This window comes from Bombina bombina, chromosome 1 (genome assembly GCF_027579735.1).
Source record: "Bombina bombina isolate aBomBom1 chromosome 1, aBomBom1.pri, whole genome shotgun sequence".
Taxonomy (NCBI): domain Eukaryota; kingdom Metazoa; phylum Chordata; class Amphibia; order Anura; family Bombinatoridae; genus Bombina; species Bombina bombina.
In genome coordinates this window covers 923108058-923126369 of record NC_069499.1, presented here as the reverse complement: position 1 = coordinate 923126369, position 18312 = coordinate 923108058, and the positions used below count along the sequence as shown (strand labels likewise).

The following is an 18312-nucleotide window of genomic DNA, read 5'->3' as shown; positions in this document are numbered from 1 at the left end:
CAGCTTTTAAGCCTTGTGAGGACAGGATATGTCCATGGAAACTAACTTCTTGCACCTTGAACTGCAATTTCTTTACGCTGAGTCTCAGCATCACCTGCCTGCAACGATCCAGTAGCGCTTTTAGATTCTCATCATGGTCATGCTCAGCGTCTTCATCTGTATTACCACAGCCAACTATAAGAATGTCATCGGCTATTGGCTCAATTCCGTGGAGCCCACATAATAGTTCATGCTGCTTTCGCTGATACACCTCCGGTGCTACAGAGACTCCAAATGGTAGTTTCAGCCATCTCTTTCTGCCCCAAGGAGTCCAGAAGGTGGTCATGTAGCTACTCTTTTCATCCAGCTTGCACTGTAAAAAGGCATCTCTTGCATCAACAAGTGTAAAAATCTGTGCTTTGGGTAGTTTGTGCAAAACGTCGTCAAGTGTTGGCATTAAGTAGTGTGACTGTTTCAGGGCCATGTTCAGAAACTTGGGATCAATGCAAATTCTGATCTTCTCAGGCTTCCTAATAACTACCATGTTGCTTATCCAATCCGTAGGCTCTGATACTGAAGTAAGATGTCCTTCAGCTTCATACTTATCCAGTTGTGCTTTGACCTGCGGCTTAATGGCTACTGGCACATTGCGTGGGGCACATTGTACTGGTGGAATGCTAGGATCAAGTTCAAAATGTACCTCTCCTGGAACAGATACTACTGGGCCATCAAACACATCATTATAGACACTCAGGATTTTCTATTTTGTCAGTGGCCTAGTCAGGGATTTTGCAGGCTGATTATCAACATTGTGTAGTTCAGCAGGAATGGTGAACTGCATCAGACCCAGGCGCTCACATGTTGAACCAGACAATAGCGGTTTCTAATTGGCCTCAACAATCTCAAATTCAAGTTTGTGAATAGCTGCATTCTGTTTGGAATAGTCCCAATGAATTCATTAGTTCCCCTGAATATAACTTCAATTTAGTGCTACTTGGCTGAAGAGGTACCCTAGGTGCCGGTTTCATCTTGTCTTTTAAACTCATGACATCACATGTTGCACCTGAGTCCAGCTGGCAGGGTTGGCATATATTATTTAGTCTGAGATTTACAAACCATTTTTGGCCCTTAGATTTTACAGCACCAATGCATTCTTTTGAGTAAACCACCTCAGTACTATGTAAATGTGCATCCTCAGAATCTGACGTTTGCTCAATTGTGTGCATCTTTCTTGCTTCCATTCTACTTGACAGACATACTGCAGCAAAATGATTTAGTCTACCACATGCTCTACAGATTTTCCCATAAGCAGGGCACTGTTCTTTCTCTCGTACATGCACACTGCCGCAGTACTTGCAGGATGCAGGCTTGCTCATAGGTGAGTTGCGTAGGTGATTTTTGTGCTGAAACTTGTGCTGGTGGTTCTTCAAGCCTAGCTGTTGCTTGGAGGCTGCATTGATACTGTCAGTCTGTTTATCCTGCTCCATAGCTCTCATATGTTTGTCAGTAAGTTCTGCAGTGCGACATATCTCAATTGCTGCTTGTAGGTTTAAATCATGTTCCCTCAATAGGCGGCGGCGTGTGCTTTCACTATTAATACCTAGAACTATTTTGTCACGAATAAGTTCATCTCTCAGAGAGCCATACTCACAGCTTGCAGCTTTTTCTCTTAGCCGTGTGACAAAGTTGTCTATTGCTTCACCTTCTTCTTGCTTGCAGCTGCCAAATATATATCTTTCATATATGACATTTTTAGAAGGTCTGAAAAAAGCTTCTAATGCATCTAGGATGGCTTTAGTGTCACTCTTCTGCTCCTCTGTGAGGTTTAAATTATGCTTGTAAACATGGTGGCATTCACTGCCCATCACCCTCCTCAGTGTAGCTGCTTGCACTGATGCAGGCTTCTCATTTAACCCTGTGGCTAGGGAGTAATCCTCAAACTCAGCTCTGAAGTTGTCCCAGTTACTGCTGCAATCCCCACTCACCCTCATTGCCTCAGGCAGTGGAATGCTGTTAGCAGCTGCCATGGTGCTGGTTTTCTTGCTTCCAGTGCTCAGCTTTCAGCACAGGACTGCAATTGCTACAGGAGGCACAATCAGCTCTAAAGTCTCTCACTGCAAGACTGGCAAGTTCTTAGCATCAGATGTGTAGAAACAGCGCACATTCAGATACTTCTGACACCATGTTTCATGTGGTGTAAATAATGACAGTACAAGGCATTAGTGTACAGAAGCCATGATCTTAGCATAGAACTAACAGGAACAGGAAATGCCAAACAGGAAACAAGTGCAATAGAAATAAATCATATAATTGCATATAAGCTAAACATAACACCCATAACAGTAGGTTTAGACACATTGATTTGCGAGGTATATATATAGTTCAGTACAATATTAGATGTTTCAATATAATATGTAAAACGATTGACAAGGCAGTTTGTTATACAGAGTACTTGCGGTAAGACCAGAGAGCGTGCAGCCAAATGAGGTGATATGAAGGAGCACAGACAGCGTCTGTGAGAGACTGAACAGCGTACAGGTGAATGAATTGAGCTGGAGGTGCACAGACAGCGTCTGTGAGAGACTGAACAGCGTGTAAGTGAAATGGATAAGCTGCAGGGGCACAGACAGCATCGGTGAAAGGAGGAGATGGATTGCGGACTGCTGCTATCAATAGGAGATAGGTAGTTGGTTGTACACAGACAGCGCCTGTGTGCAGTTGAAGTAACTTCCAGGGATTCAATGGTAACAAAAGTTCAGTAAGCAAAAACAACTATCAAAGTTAGAGAGCAATACTAGGCACAAGGTATACTCAATAATCAAGCAATTTGGATAAGCAGGAAGTGGGAATTTTAAAGGGAGAGAGGAGAATGGGAGGTATTTAGGGTTTAAAGGTACAGGTATGTTACATGGAGAGAGTCACAGATTAAGATAAGTCTAAGGACTTATCTTACTCCAGATACTTTATCTAGATGGTATAAATCGAATACTCTTTGTTCTAGATGTAATGCAACCCATGCTGATCTTCTCCATTGTTTTTGGGGATGCCCAAAAATTATGCAGTTTTGGCATAAAGTGACATATTGTATGAATTCAGTATTACTGTTGGATTATTATATTAAACCAGTTGAGGTTTTCTTCCTTGCTAAATTTCAAGGTACTCCTAAAAATGTTAAGCTTATAAACACAATCTTATTAATTGGTCGCAACCTTATTCTAAGACTTTGGAAATCTCATTCTGCTCCTAAATTTTCAGAGCTTAAAAATGCTCTGATTACTCAATGTACGATAGAGCAGTACAATCTGCTGAACCCCTCGGATGAACAACTGGCCTTATTTTTTTTTTTTTAAATGGAAAGTGTTTATATTGTCACTACAGGAATCAGCACAAATGGTGTTAGTTAAACCCTTGGTTAAATCCCCTATGTCCAATTAAATATCTATGCTGAACACTTGCCTAACTCTTGGCTGGATGTGGAGAGTGAATGAGCGAATGAGAGAGAGGGGACTATTTCATTTTATTCTATTTTATTCCCCCCCCCTTTTTTTGTGGTTTATGCGTTTGTGTTTAGCGTTTGTTGACATGTACAGTACGAAATCTGATTAATGGAGACAGACGAGCTCCTGATATGGCATGTAATATGTTTTCTTTTTGCTGATGTTTCGGGTCCTGCGTGACGCCATATTTTGTCTATATGTACTATATCCATATGCCTTCATTTAATTTTTTTGGTTATAAATAATAATAAAAAAAAAAAAACAGATATTTGACTACAGTACAAGATCCATACTCTGCATCATCCTAAGTAACTTATTACTTTAATATTTTTGTCCTAGATAATAAGTTTATAGGTACTGTTCCTAGAGTAGACAGCGGCAAGTAGGGTTTAACGCCCTGAATCAAGGGCATGATAAAAGTTGTATCTATCATATTAAAAGAGACGAAAGATTAAAAGGACAGCCCCACTAGTTTTATAAAGAAATGATCAAGTGCTTTGCAAGGCAAAAATCACTGATCCCCACTGCATGGGTACATAAGTAATAGCAACTAAGTTTAGCATTATGCTATGAAATTGTATGTGCAGTTTCCTGTTTGCTCATGCACACAGTGCCACATTATACAACTTCAGAGGTTGAGCAGTGCGCAAGAATGCTGGTGCACCAGCAACCAATCAACAACTGACTTGTTTTCTGGATGCAAAGAGCTGTCTCTGTCTCTGAGGCAAAGAGCAAGCTTCCGAATCCTTTAGCTTCTACAGCTCGAAATGTGTGTAGATTAGAGTGCAGTGATGTTAGAACTGTATTAGGTTTTAAAACAAAATTAATACATTGCTGCGACTCTGACAACAAAAAAATAAAACTCACTGCCTAATTTAACTATTTAGGAAACAACTAGCAGTTCTCTAAATAGTTATGTATTAGCGTGCATGCACACACACACATATATATATATATAATTAGCATTTAATTAAAATAAAAGTGTGATTTTAATTATACAGCTATCCTTCTAATCTTTCACAAGAGAAAAGAAAACCGTTGTTAACCTCCGTAATGTAAAAAAAAAATTGTGATTCAAGTAGTGTATTGTGCATTGGCAGCTGACTTGCATATTTTTGTGATACTGAAGCCAACATTTATCAAATCAATTATAAACCGCGTCTAGTTCTCCAATATGAATTAAGAAATGCATGAATTGATAAAGAAACGAAAATGCAATTTAAATGAATATTTTGTGTAATTGCTGCCATATTTTATGTTGGCAATGGACAACATAATGAATCACATAGTTCTTCCGGGTCGCAGGTGATAGTTCAGATTATCTATTAACTGATTGGCCCATGAAAACCTTCGCCTTTAATTGGCCGCGAGTGTTCATATCCCAAAGTGCACCGGGGTTCTCCTTCCTTTCTTTGCGGCCATTTCCCTATAGAGGTATGTGTTTTCGATCTGTTGGATTACTTATCGCAATCTTATACCATCCTGCTTTTATGCTGTTTGTGCCTCGCCTAGACGGGTCGGAATGGAGATCGCGACGCCTTTACTTGACATTTATGTGTTTATTTTTAACTTGTATCCCAAATTGCTTGTTCACAAGATCATTTCCCCGTTTTGGCCTGCCTGTGACTCAGAGGCCGCAGGTAGCATGGGTCCTATGCAAAAGGCAGACGTGTGGTGTCCTGGGAACTATACCGTATAATATGTTGACTTATTCAGCGCGTCACAGCTATTCCCAGTTGTAGGCCTCCTTATGCAAGTTGTGTGTATTTGGGCTTGCAGTGATCTCTTGACGTGAGCGCTCACAACTCAGTTTAATAAGCAGACTATGCTTACTTGATTCCAGTGTCCTGCAGTCATGCAGTTTGTTAATGGTCTCAGTTGTAGTTAGTAATAGAATAACTTGTCTTACGAATGTTACATATATTTCATACGGTTAACTTTGTTTTCTGTAAGAGCTATAAACGGGTAGAGCATATGCAAATTGGTATGTTACTATATTAGGGGACATTATTTTATAGGGATACGTTGTTGTTTACCCCTTTTATAGGTAGTATCTGTGTAACTGCTTTGATATGTTTAATGGTGACCCTGTTACAGCTCAACAAAATATGTTGGTGTTTTATTGCTAAAAATAATGACAATTTGAATTGTTAGTGTACTACTGAAATATTGTGGGGTATTTCCACTTCTCTCAGGCACCAATTAAATACAATAGTGTAGTTTAAACGTGTTTCTTTGCAGCTTGGATATAACCATTCAACTACCTGTTTATGATTTCCAAATTTGTCACTATACGTTTGTTACCAGTGTGTGCAGGGCTGTAATGTTAAAGGGATGGCAACACTTTGCGATATAAAATAATTATATATATTAGAACATTTTAATTTGTTGCCACTTTTTTTGTGACTTGTCTGAAAACTGTATTTACCAGTAATAAAATCTAAAATAACATGCCGGGCTTTACTACCTTGCCACATATGTTACTTACTGCAGTTTTTCCTACTGAGGCCAATCCATGGAGATCTTAACACATTGACAGTGCCTGTTTATTTATAGCAGGGGTATCAAACTCATCTGGGGGCCACTGGCCAAGTGTCCTGCAATCTTGTGAGTGCCTAGTGAAGTGATTATTATGGAACTGTATAACAATGTCAAGTGACTTTTTTATCCAAGCACTGCATGGTGGGAGTCGACACTGGACTCTTGTCTTTATATTTTATCTTTTGAGTACCTATATAGAACATCAACTATTTACACCTCTTAGAACCCTTAATTTTTTTTTTTTTTTTTTTTTTTTTTGACAGCTAAAATGAATGGTTTACCTTAACCAAGGGAGGGCCACATGAAACTATCTTGGGGGCAGCATATGGCCCCAGGGCCTGTACTTTGAGACCACTTATTTACAGGCTCTGGATTGGTTCTTCTTAATAGGGCATGTTGAAAACCAGTTGCAGTAAACAATGCCTGTGTTCACTGACCATTGTAAAGTTACATGCTTTGCTATCCTCCATTAAATCATGTAAAATCAATAGTATTTTCATTCATGATTTTTTTACAAAGTTCGTTGTAAATAAATTTTTATCCGCAACAAAATTTAATTTTTGACAACCCATTTTCTAATTATTTTTTTTTAATTTTACTTCCTTATCACGTTATTTGATCTTCCAATTGACTTTCTGGCCGTTAGGCGGCCGGTCAGCTACGTCGTCAGCCTATTGATTGATTTGTGCATGCGTCAAATATATTTTTATGCCTTAATTTGTTGGTCGCGCGTTCCCGATATGCGCATACCCGTTTTTTCCCCCACATAGCCGAGAACGTCATCTGTTTAGACGGCGTCTCGGCAACATTGAGGGCACATTGCTTTACTATCGATCAATAAGTTAAGTAATTACTTTAGCAAGAAATCATAAATTATATTTTTGAAGTAATCGCAATGCCTTATACTTAGAATGTTATCAATCGTTTTATCCATGGGAAAAAAAATAACTATTTGTCTGAGAATTTTCAATATGATGAAAATGTAATGAATAGCTGAATTGCCATTGGAGGCGCAATGCGCTCGGTGCTTGTGAACGAGCATTGCAGCTACGTATAGAGAGGTTGGGACGTGATAACGGTAGGAATTATAAAACTGATATTTTTTTAAATAAAATATAGCAATCTGGATATGTTAATGACATACAATGCTTGGATGTGTCGTAAAGCCTGAAAATTTACTTTCACTTTAAGGTACTTATTTGTTGTTTTTTCCCTTTATAGATCAAGCCTTTTTATTTTCTAAATATGTAAAATGTGCTTTTAAGATTTCTTTTTTTTTTTTTTTTTTTTTTTTTTTTAGGGAATAAGCAGCCATGGCGCCCAGCCGAAATGGCATGATCTTGAAACCCCATTTCCATAAAGACTGGCAGAGAAGAGTAGCCACTTGGTTTAACCAACCTGCCAGGAAGATCCGCAGGTATGGCTATTCTAAGTTATTACAAGCAACAGCTACATGCTATCACAAATAGTACTTTTAATCTACAGTCATATGATGACACTTTCTCCGGAATCGCTGTATATGTATGATGAGTCAATCTTGAACCCTTTTTGTCTGATGACTGTCGTCCTTATTAGAGGTCTTTTATGCTTTCTAGAATTAAAATTAAACTGATATTGTAGTGAAAAATGTACATGTTCTTATTTGTAAAAGGGTTAAACCCAAGGAATGGGCAAAAATGTGTCCATGTAGCACACAAAGATGAGTACAAATCCAGATATTTGTGTGTTGTGCTTTGTACTTAAATTAGGCAGATACAATAGCTGGATGCTGCTGTCTGCGGCCATATTGTTTGCATTGTAAACTGGCACATTTTTGCCCATGCCTAATAAACAGACTACTGCCGCGAGCCACAGAGAAATGTCCTGAGTATATAAAGAAAGTGATCCAATCTGCAGTCCAAAGTTTCTAAATATTTTCCAAATTTTTTTCCCCCCTAAGGTATGTACATATCTTTAAAAACATAGTATAGGTATAGTTGCTATTTTGAATACTGCAAACTTTGTATCTTTTGTTATCCTTTTATTTAATTTTGCAGTTTTGTGTCCCCAGAAAGATGGAGTTAAATATTGCAAATTCATACCTGTAGAAATGTTTTTTTCTTTTGCTGACCAATATTAATCTTTGTTTACATACAGACGCAAAGCACGCCAGGTCAAAGCTCGCCTTATAACACCACGTCCTGTGTCTGGTCCCATCAGACCCATTGTCAGATGTCCCACTATTAGATACCACACTAAAGTGAGAGCTGGCCGAGGCTTCAGTTTGGAGGAGCTTAAGGTAAGTAGACTTCAGAAGCAAATCAGTTCTGGGTTAAGCACATGAGTTTGCTTAGAATTTCACATACTACAGCATTTTTTTTTTGTTTTTATTTTTTTTGTGCCCTTGTGTACACAAAATGCTGAACTATTTCGGATTGTTAATTTGCATTTTAATACTTGCTTTGTAGTTGGATGTTTGTGTGCTGCAGCCTTGTGATGACACTTCTCCGGAATCTCTGCTACTACTTTGATGATTCTTTTGAACCCTTTAGTCTGAAGGCTGTCTTGATCTAAGCTATGATCTGTAGTTTGTGCATGACATGTAAATCATCCAATAGCAAAGTTTCAGCAACACTGTAGTTCTCTTATAAGACCTTTTTTTATTTTTTCATGCTTGGGTCAACAGGTATTCCATGTTTCGGGTGCGACGCCTTTTTGATATTTTATTATACATGATTAAAAGGCGTTACACCCGAAACGTTGTATCCCTGTTGACCCAAGCATGAAAAAATGAAGGTCTTATAAGAAAACTATAGTGTTGCTGAAACTTTGCTATTGTGGATGTTTATGAAGGGCTAGGCAGTGTCCCATGTATAGCGTGCACTAGGAAGGAGGTGCTATACTTCATCTGGCGTTTGACGACTAAATCTGACCTCTTTCCACAGGCAGCTGGTATCAACAAGAGAATTGCTCGCACCATTGGTATTGCAGTGGATTCACGGCGCCGCAACAAGTCTACAGAGTCCCTTCAAGCCAATGTGCAGAGGTTAAAGGAATACCGTTCTAAACTGATCCTCTTCCCAACTAGGCCATCTGCTCCCAAGAAGGGTGATAGCTCTGTAAGTCCTATGCTCTGCTTTGTATGCTTTATGTAACCCTGTAAGAATGGACAGCTAAAAAACTGGCGTACATTCACTTGACTCAGTCAGTCACTCCTTAAAGGGAGTGAACCCAATTTTTTTTCTTTCGTGGTTCAGATAGAGCATGCAACTTTCTAATTTACTCCTATTAATTTTTCTTCGTTCTCTTGCTATCTTTATTTGGAGAAGAATGCATCAAAGCTTTTTTTTTTTTTGGTTCAGACTCTGAACAGCACTTTTCTATTGTATGGATTTATCCACCAATCAGCAAGAACAACCCCTGTTTGTTCACCAAGAATGGGCCGGCATCTAAACTTGCATTCTTGCATTTCAAATAAAGATACCAAGAGAATGAAGAAAATTTGATAATAGGAGTAAATTAGAAAGTTGCTTAAAATTGCATGCTCAATCTGAATCACAATTTGGGTTCAGTGTCTCTAATGAAATGGGCTAGGCTTGTAGGGAGCACAGACCTAATTGACTAATGTCAAATTATTTACAGTCTTATATTTCTTACTGTTTGTTAAAGTGCCAATGCATATATAGAATAGAAAATGTTAAAAAAAATGTTTCTGGTACCTATCCCCTCCAGGAGCATGATTTTCATGTAAGCCTTCTAGTTTTTCTATAATCGGTATATGTGTCAAAACGAGCTATTTCAAAATAAAGGTTAAAGGAGCCATTTGTAAAGTATTTAATACATTCTAGCAGAATAGTGATCATTGAGAACACAAAAGTGGGGGGAAGTTATATCCCTTTTGATGTCTGAAGTCAAGTCTAAGTTGGTTCCTTTAAATGAGGCAGTAGTGGGTGGAATTTGACTATTTAAAGCAGTTGCTGTTTTTGTTTCTAAAATGTTTAGACTTAACTGATATTTCTAGAAATGTATTGTAATGAGGTGATTACTGTCCCTTTAATGTTAGAGACCATAAACTTCTTAACATTTTTATCTAAAATGTTATGCATAATGGAACCACTTAAATTTATTTAGCAATATTTTGTAATGTATTTTAGTTCTGAAAACTTAGCAATTTTCTAATTGTCAGAACTTGAAATGCTCCCTGCTGACTTCTCATGGCTAGCTCTAATTGTCTTCATTAGGTTTTAAATGGACATGAAACCCAGCATTTTTCTGTCATGATTCCGATAGAACATAGAATTTTAAACAACTTTTCAATTTACTTCTGTTATCTAATTTGCTTAAGTATCTTGGCATCCTTTCGTTGAAGCAGTAATGCACTACTGGGAGCTAGTTAATGCTGATTGGTGACTGCACATATATTTCTCATGCTACTGGCTCACCCAATGCATCTTCTGAGTCTACCTAGGTATCCCTTTCAACAAAATAACAAGGGAACAAAGTAAATTAAATGGGAAAATAAAAAATCACATGCTCTATCTGAATCATGAGAGGATTTAGTTTTTTTTGAATATGACCTCCTATGGAATTAAGCCTAGATTGGCTCAAACAAATAAGGCTAATGGTGGAGTTTGGCTATTAAAAAAAACTGCAGTAATAGTTTGTTTTAAAAAGTTTAGACTTTCTTTATGTTCAAAAGTGACACAATAGAATGTTCTTGGTTTTTACCATCCCTTTAAGGGAACTTTAAACTCAGTTATTTTCTAGTATGTATGATGTAAATATTAACTGCTTAAAAGGGAGTTTACTCCAGGATTTGTTTTAAAAGGTAGATAATCCCTTTATTACCATTTTTCCCACACGGTTATATTAATGCTTTTTTACGGTTGTAATCGCATTTTAATCTAAGGCTCTGCAGACTTCCCCCTTATTTCACTTCTTTTGATAGTTGAATTTTAGCGGACTCATAAATAACTCCACGGGAGTGAGCACAATGTTACCCATATGACACAAACTAGCGCTGCCTAGCTGTGAAACTGTCAAAATGTGCTGAGATAAGAGGCGGCGTGCAAGGACTTAGAAACTGGCATATAAGCCTACTTGTGTTTAGCTTTCAACAAAGAATACCAAAAGAACAAAGTAAATTTGAAATCACATGCCTTGTCTGAATCATGAAAGTTAAATTTTGAATAGGCTGTCCCTTTTTAAATTGTGCACAATTGTTACTTTAAACTATAACTCACACTCAAGATCATTTGTACACCTCACTGCTTAACATCTCACCCCCCCTAACAAAATTGAATACCCTATTAGGTGCAACATATAAAGTACTTGTGATGTCTGAGAAAACATGTTGGTGAGTAAATCTATTCTTAAACTCATGGTAAATCTTTGCGTGTTTGAAATTTTAGCCTGCATCTGAATAAATGAAGTGGGCCTTCATTCATGATTTTTAATTGCAAATGCTATAAAAAAAATCATGATTAAAGGTCCACTTCATTTACTCCTTAAATGCAGGCTAGTGTTTCAAATACGCTAAGGTTTACCATCACTTTAAAGATAAGATATGCACTTAGTATTTCAGCATCATTTTTAACAAGTTACATTTTTGTAACTCTGAGGAAATATTAAACTAGATATTCATGATTCATAGATTGCAATGTGAAACAACTTTCCAATTGTATCAGCGTTTAAAACTGTTAGCTAAATTTGCATTATTGAGTGATTAACTTAAACTCCCCAAACTACTCCACAGCTTGTTGCAAGGGTCAGGTTTGTAAAGTCTACAAGATGCACTCTAGTCTTTCTGAGCAACATGGAGAAAATCTTATTGATAACATTTAATGTGGGATTTAATTTGCTTTTAATGTCTTCCCAGTCAGTGGAAAGTGCTTTACCTAGGAAACATTCTCACTGAATAATACAGGAATGATTTTTAATCATTCATACTTTATCTTTATTGGTTTATTCAATCGTACACGTTTAAAACGCTTAAACTCTCTAGATATCAATATATAGCATTGGTGAAATGTTGGTAGATGTGAAAATTGTAGATGTGAAACATTGTACTTGGTTTGTATAATATCAAGCAGTCAGATACAAACTATCTTTATATAGCCGGTTATTAATACATAGTGCTGTAACAAGAGGACCTGTTAATGTGTGATGTCGGATTGCGAGATTAAATCTATCTAGCTAATACTCTATCTTTAATTAAGCCCTTGCTTGCACAGTCAACTTTATTACAGCTGTTCAGTGTAATAGATTCTGTCTGCTTATGCCCCCTCTATATAGCGAGGGCTAGATAAAACGTTTAACTGACTTGTTTCACTATCCTAGCATAACGTCTTTCAGAATATAACACACATTTACAAGCTATTGGCAATCATAGGGAGTAAGCGGTTAAAAAATGAGTATGCACTCTCTGATGCCTGACACTTGTTTCGCTCACGCTTCCTCAAAGGGGTTACACGCCGGCTTTTTGGTAAATCTATTTACTGGTTTATAAGTCCCACTGTGTGTGTGTGTGTGTGTGTTTGATCATGATGAATTATCTTGATTCTGATTGGTAGGATTGCATGTCAATCATGTTTAGGTATCCAGTGGGGATATATTCATTCAAAGCCTTATGCTATTCTCGGTTACATGTTGCAAACTTATGCGTGTTGGTTACGATAATGTTACTTTATCAGGGAGTTATTTATGTTGCTGAAGAATAAGTTCTAAATTTTCTTATTGTACATAAATTTGAGGATTCAAATTTGTGGTCTACCCTCTATGCAGTCAAATGATGACACTGTCTCCGGAATCTCTGATTCTTTGTGATGACTTAATTTGAACCTTTTTCCAGCTGATGACTGCAGACCTGTCATGTTGAGTTGATTGTGAATTTGTTAACTCTGGCTTAAACTTTTTTTTTTTTTTTTTTCTTCCATTTTGCAGGCTGAAGAGCTGAAGATGGCCACTCAGCTTAAAGGACCAGTCATGCCTATTCGCAATGTAAGTCTTTTCTCAGAAAACCCTGGATATTTGCTAAATCTACTGACCTTTTATTAATTGAGCTTTAACTTTCTGCTGACTTAGAATGCTTTACTTAATAGGTTTTCACTGATCTCTTAATATATTTAAAAAAGAGAGAAAATTGACCTAGAACTAACAAATATATTAATGTTCTGAATGTGGGAATTCTTTTAAAGAGCCGGCTTTCTGGCAGTAACAGATAATGCTAAATGTATACAGTTTTAAGGTAAACTGTACAGTTTGTGTTGGGTAATTCCAAATAATTTGTATAACTAGTTGATATGTGCTTCCGGAGGTTTTGTATACCTTGGAAGGTGGCAGCCGCTTGTGCCTTTTGGCTATTTAGTGTAAATTTGGCTCTGAAAATAGCCGAATGTACATATCTATCTAATAACTAGATCTTTGGCTGGATTAAAGGAAGACATTTCAGAGGTAAATATATGCTTGACCTTTAACTTTTTTATTTATTTTCAGGTCTTCAAGAAAGAGAAGGCAAGAGTTATCACAGAAGAAGAGAAGAACTTCAAAGCCTTTGCTAGCCTGCGTATGGCACGTGCAAATGCTCGGTTGTTCGGCATCCGGGCCAAGAGAGCCAAGGAAGCCGCAGAGCAGGACGTGGAGAAGAAAAAGTAAAACTATTGAACTGTTAATAAAAGAAACTATCCTTGTACTTTCTAATTCTTGAGTCTTTTTGTAAACATACGTTGGGCTTAAGCACCATCTAGATAGTCAATACTAATTTCTAGTATCTATACCATAGGTGCGTAAAACACTATTACTATGTTGCAGTTTAACGCATGCGCAAAGTATTCTGTAATGCATATAACAGCCGTTAACTTTGTGGGAAATATCTGTGTAATTGGAGCTATTGAAGAAGCACAAATGTGTTCAGCTAGTTTCCAGAAGTGCATTGAAACGTCAATGAAAATGGGCATAGTTCAGCCACCATTTAGCAGCAAGCTCCTGAGAAAAATTGTATTTATCTGAATCGTGAAAAGAGAATATTTGGGTTTCATGTCCCTTTAAAGGGACACTGAACCCAAATATTTTCTTTTGATTCATATAGAGCATGCCATTTTAAGCAACTTTCTAATTTACTCTTTTTTTTCTCTTCATTCTTTTGATATCTTTATTTAAAAAGCAAGAATGTAAGTTTAAAAGCCGGCCCATTTTTGGTTCACAACCTGGGTTCTTGCTGATTGGTGGATAAATTCACCAACCAATTAAACAAGTGCTGTCCAGGGTCTAAACCAAAAATTGTCTGGCTCCTTAGCATAAATGCCTTTTTCAAATAAAGATAGCAAGAGAACAAAGAAAATTGATAATAGGTGTAAATTAGAAAGTTTCTTTTTTTTTTTTTTTTTTTTTTATACCAACAGAAGTTGCCCAACTTATTTTTGTTATTTGCATCTCTACAATCTGAGCACAGTTTGTAGAGATCTTTTAAAAACCATACTAAAGAGTTTTCTCATCCTGCTTTTGACGAATTAGAGGTGTTGGTGATCTTTGGTCCTAAGAAGCCGTAATATAGCATGTAGTTAGGTTGCTCAAGGTGAGTTTAAAAAAAAAAAAAAAAATGGTCCTCCCATCTTAACATTGTAAGGACTAATAATTGGTTTTGAGTGTAATGCCTTGGAGTAAAGAGCTTGGATCATTTGCTTCAAGTTTTGAAATGAACAATTTTTTTTTTTCTTTTTTTTTTTTTTCTTTAGGGCCTTCTAAAATATATAATTCTGTGTAAAGTTGACTGTCTTTAAATCTGTAGATTTTAAGTTGATCTATATGCAAATATCAGACCTGCCACAATTTGTTTTATAAGAAATGGCTTCTACAAAACATATTGCCTACAAGCTGGGACGTAAAATTCATCCGTCTGTTTAAAATGAAAACTTTATCTAGTTCAAGATGGTAAAATAGCAGGTTAACTTTTCCATACTAGTCCGAAAACAAACCAATATAAATTTTAAGTCCATTCCTTTACTGGGAACAACCATGTGCTGTCATCGGGGGGGGGGGCACTGACTACGCCTATCCACCCAGCTGCCACTATGGGGAGGATGTGGGCATGAAGGGGTTAATAGCACACACTTGTTCCCTTTTATCTCTACAGAGGACCTGAAAGGACACCAAATTAACCCCCAAATCCTGCCTACACCACCCCAGTTTAACACTGCTGCCACCACCAAGAGTTTTGAATAAGGGTGTCTTGGAAACCCAATAACTAACACAACAGTTGGGTTAACGTGCCTTTTTAACCTTGTCTCTTCAGAGTGACTTCAGATATTAGAGCCCGAAGACAGAATTGGATTTTCTATGTTTATGAATATTTTTTATTTTTTTTTCTCCGTTACATTCAATTACAACTTAGTCTCCCTTTGTCTTGTGCAGCCCCACCACCCTGGTGGTGTATGTCTGAATCTCACTGCATTCCTTAAATAGACAGTAAACACCTGAATTTTTGTTTAAAAAGGTGGATAATACCTTTACGCCCTAGTTTTGCATAACCAACAGTCATAATATAATTTTTACCTCTTGGATTACCTTATATCTAAGCCTCTGCAAACTGCCCGCTTATTTCAGTTCTTTTGACACTTGCATTTTTAGCCAATCATTGCTGACTCCTAGGAGCCTCATGTGCCTGAGCTCAATGTTGTCTAACGCCCTCTAGTGGTGAAAAACTGTCAAAATGTGAGTTGCACTGATTACTGACTGTTGCAAACACACTGCTGTCCCACTCACTGACTACACATGCAGTCAGGAGCCAATGTGCTGCCAATGGGAATAGTTCCAGTTCCCACTGAGCTGTGCCAATAGTTTAAGATCTGTAGCCCACTAGGTATCAATCACAAGTCAACCATGTGATATGAGTAGCAAGCAGGCGGAAAGTCGGAAACAAAGTTGTGCTGAAGCAGGGACACACCTACACACTGCTGCCGTTGCACTGTCACGACAGTTTGGAAAGCACTCCTCTAGATGGTCACTCCCTTGATCTTACTTTTAGCCATAGATGCACAATCTCAGATTTCAGAAACTCCCATTTTTCTCGCTGACCATCTCACCTGTAACATCCCTCCCTACAATGCTCTCTCTAACTTCTCTCTTCCATCCACTCCTTTTTCTGCCCTGACCAATCTATCCGCCACTACAACTCCACCCTTACATCAGTCCTTGACAATCTGGCCCCACCTACCAGATCTTGAAAACCATACTCCTCTGACACTGTACCTATGCCGATGTTCCCGTACTGCTAAGCGACACTGGAGAAAATCTGAGTTCAGTTGACTTTCTTCACTACCAGTTCATCTTGGACTCTTACTATTCTGCCCTTAATCTATAAAAGCAATATTATTCTCTAATCGTAGCTCTACTCTTTTTTTTTTCCTTCAAACCCAAAACGTCTGTTCTCCACGTTCAATACTCTTCTCTGCCCACACCCACCTCCTACTACAACTTCTCTCTCAGCTCAAGATTTTGCCAGCCACTTCAATAACAAAATCGACTTAATCAGAAATGAAATTGGCTCTCAACATACTACCAGTTAACCACCCCCACCCCACTATTGTCCCCGCCATCTTAAGTACTGGCAGAAAGTCTGCCAGTACTAAAATAAACGATTTAAAAAAAAAGCATATTTACATATGCTGTGTTTAGGATCCCCCCTTAGCCCCCAACCTGCCTGATCCCCCCCCCAAAACAGCTCTCTAAGCCTCCCCCTCTGCCTTATTGGGGGCCATCTTGGGTACTGGCAGCTGTCTGCCGGTACCCATTTTGCACAATCAAATGTTTATTTCTTTTTTATTTTTTTTTATTTTTTCTGTAGTGTAGCTTCCCCCCCCCCCCCCCCCCCCCCCCCCACGGACCAACCCCCACCACCTAAATAACGAATAAGGTTTTTTTTAAAAAATTACTGGTCCCACTTTTATTTTGGGACACTTTATTTTTTTTCTGTAGTGCAGCGGTCCCCGGCGCGCGCCCCCCCACGTGCGCGCGCCCGGACTTGCACGCCCACGATCCCGCCCCCCTCCACATGACCAGGGCCATCGATGGCCGCCACCCACCTCCCACACCGGCTCCCACCCACCAACGATACCGGCCATCGATGTCCGGTGCAGAGAGGGCCACAGAGTGGCTCTCTCTGCATCGGATGGCCATCTAAGGTTATTGCAGGATGCCTCCATATCGAGGCATCACTGCAATAAACGGAAAGCAGCTGGAAGCGAGCAGGATCGCTTCCAGCTGCTTTCCACACAGAGGACGTGCAGGGTACGTTCTCAGGCATTAACTGCCTTTTTTCTGAGGACGTACCCTGCACGTCCTCGGTCATTAAGGGGTTAAAAAGAAACAGCTGTCCGAGATGATTGGAGAATAGCAAATGTAATACCTCTTCATAAAAAGGGCAGTAGAGAAGAATCTGGCAACTACAGGCCAGTTAGTTTAACTTCAGTAGTAGGGAAATTAATGGAAAGCCTCTTAAAAGAAAGAATTATGACTTACATAAAGACAAACAATTTAGAGGACCAAAATCAGCATGGTTTTACTTCAGGGAGATCATGTCAGACTAATCTAATTGACTTCTTTGATTATGTAACAAAAGTATTAGACAAGGGTGGAGCAGTTGATGTAGCATATCTAGATTTCAGCAAAGCATTTGACACTGTCCCACACAATAAACTAATTTACAAACTATATCTCCTTGGTCTAGATTCAAAAATTGTGAACTGGGTGGAATGCTGGCTTAAGGACAGAAAACAAAGTGTCTTAGTAAATGGAGTTCATTCAGCAGAGGGGGCTGTTACTAGTGGTGTTCCTCAGGGGTCAGTTCTGGGGCCTGTTTTGTTTAACATATTTATCTGCGATATCAGCAAAGGGCTACAGGGGAAAGTATGTCTCTTTGCAGATGATACAAAAATTTGCAACAGAGTGGATGTTCCAGGGGGGGGGGGGGGGTTAGACAAAATGAGAAGTGATATACAACAATTGGAGGATTGGACAAACGACTGGGATCTAAAGTTTAACACAGCAAAGTGTAAAATAATGCATTTAGGGAAGAAAAATCCAAATGTTAATTACAGACTCCATGACACTTTACTGACTGTTACAGATGAGGAACAGGACTTGGGAATTATTATTTAAGATGATTTAAAACTTAGTAAACAATGTAGTAATGCAGTGAGTAAGGCTAGCAGAATGCTTGGATGTATTGGTAGAGGTATTTGCAGCAGAAATAGTAAGGTTCTTATGCCACTTTATAGATCATTAGTTAGGCCTCATCTTGAGTATTGTGTGCAGTTCTGGA

General features: G+C 38.3%; 1 protein-coding gene and 3 non-coding genes across 4 annotated transcripts; all 4 read left to right on the top strand.

The window, feature by feature from the left end:
• Positions 1–4840: 4840 nt before the first annotated feature.
• Positions 4841–13686, top strand: RPL13 (ribosomal protein L13). Its single transcript, XM_053689396.1, has 6 exons — positions 4841–4910; positions 7318–7434; positions 8154–8295; positions 8942–9115; positions 12939–12995; positions 13491–13686. The coding sequence occupies exons 2-6, from the start codon at positions 7331–7333 to the stop codon at positions 13647–13649; spliced, it is 636 nt and encodes a 211-aa protein (XP_053545371.1). The 5' UTR covers positions 4841–4910; positions 7318–7330; the 3' UTR covers positions 13650–13686.
• On the top strand, positions 7508–7590 carry LOC128646423 (small nucleolar RNA MBII-202). The gene has a single exon (XR_008400345.1). It is a non-coding gene; the product is annotated as a small nucleolar RNA MBII-202 (small nucleolar RNA).
• On the top strand, positions 8491–8572 carry LOC128646422 (small nucleolar RNA MBII-202). The gene has a single exon (XR_008400344.1). It is a non-coding gene; the product is annotated as a small nucleolar RNA MBII-202 (small nucleolar RNA).
• LOC128646421 (small nucleolar RNA MBII-202) lies at positions 12786–12868 on the top strand. The gene has a single exon (XR_008400343.1). It is a non-coding gene; the product is annotated as a small nucleolar RNA MBII-202 (small nucleolar RNA).
• Positions 13687–18312: the final 4626 nt, after the last annotated feature.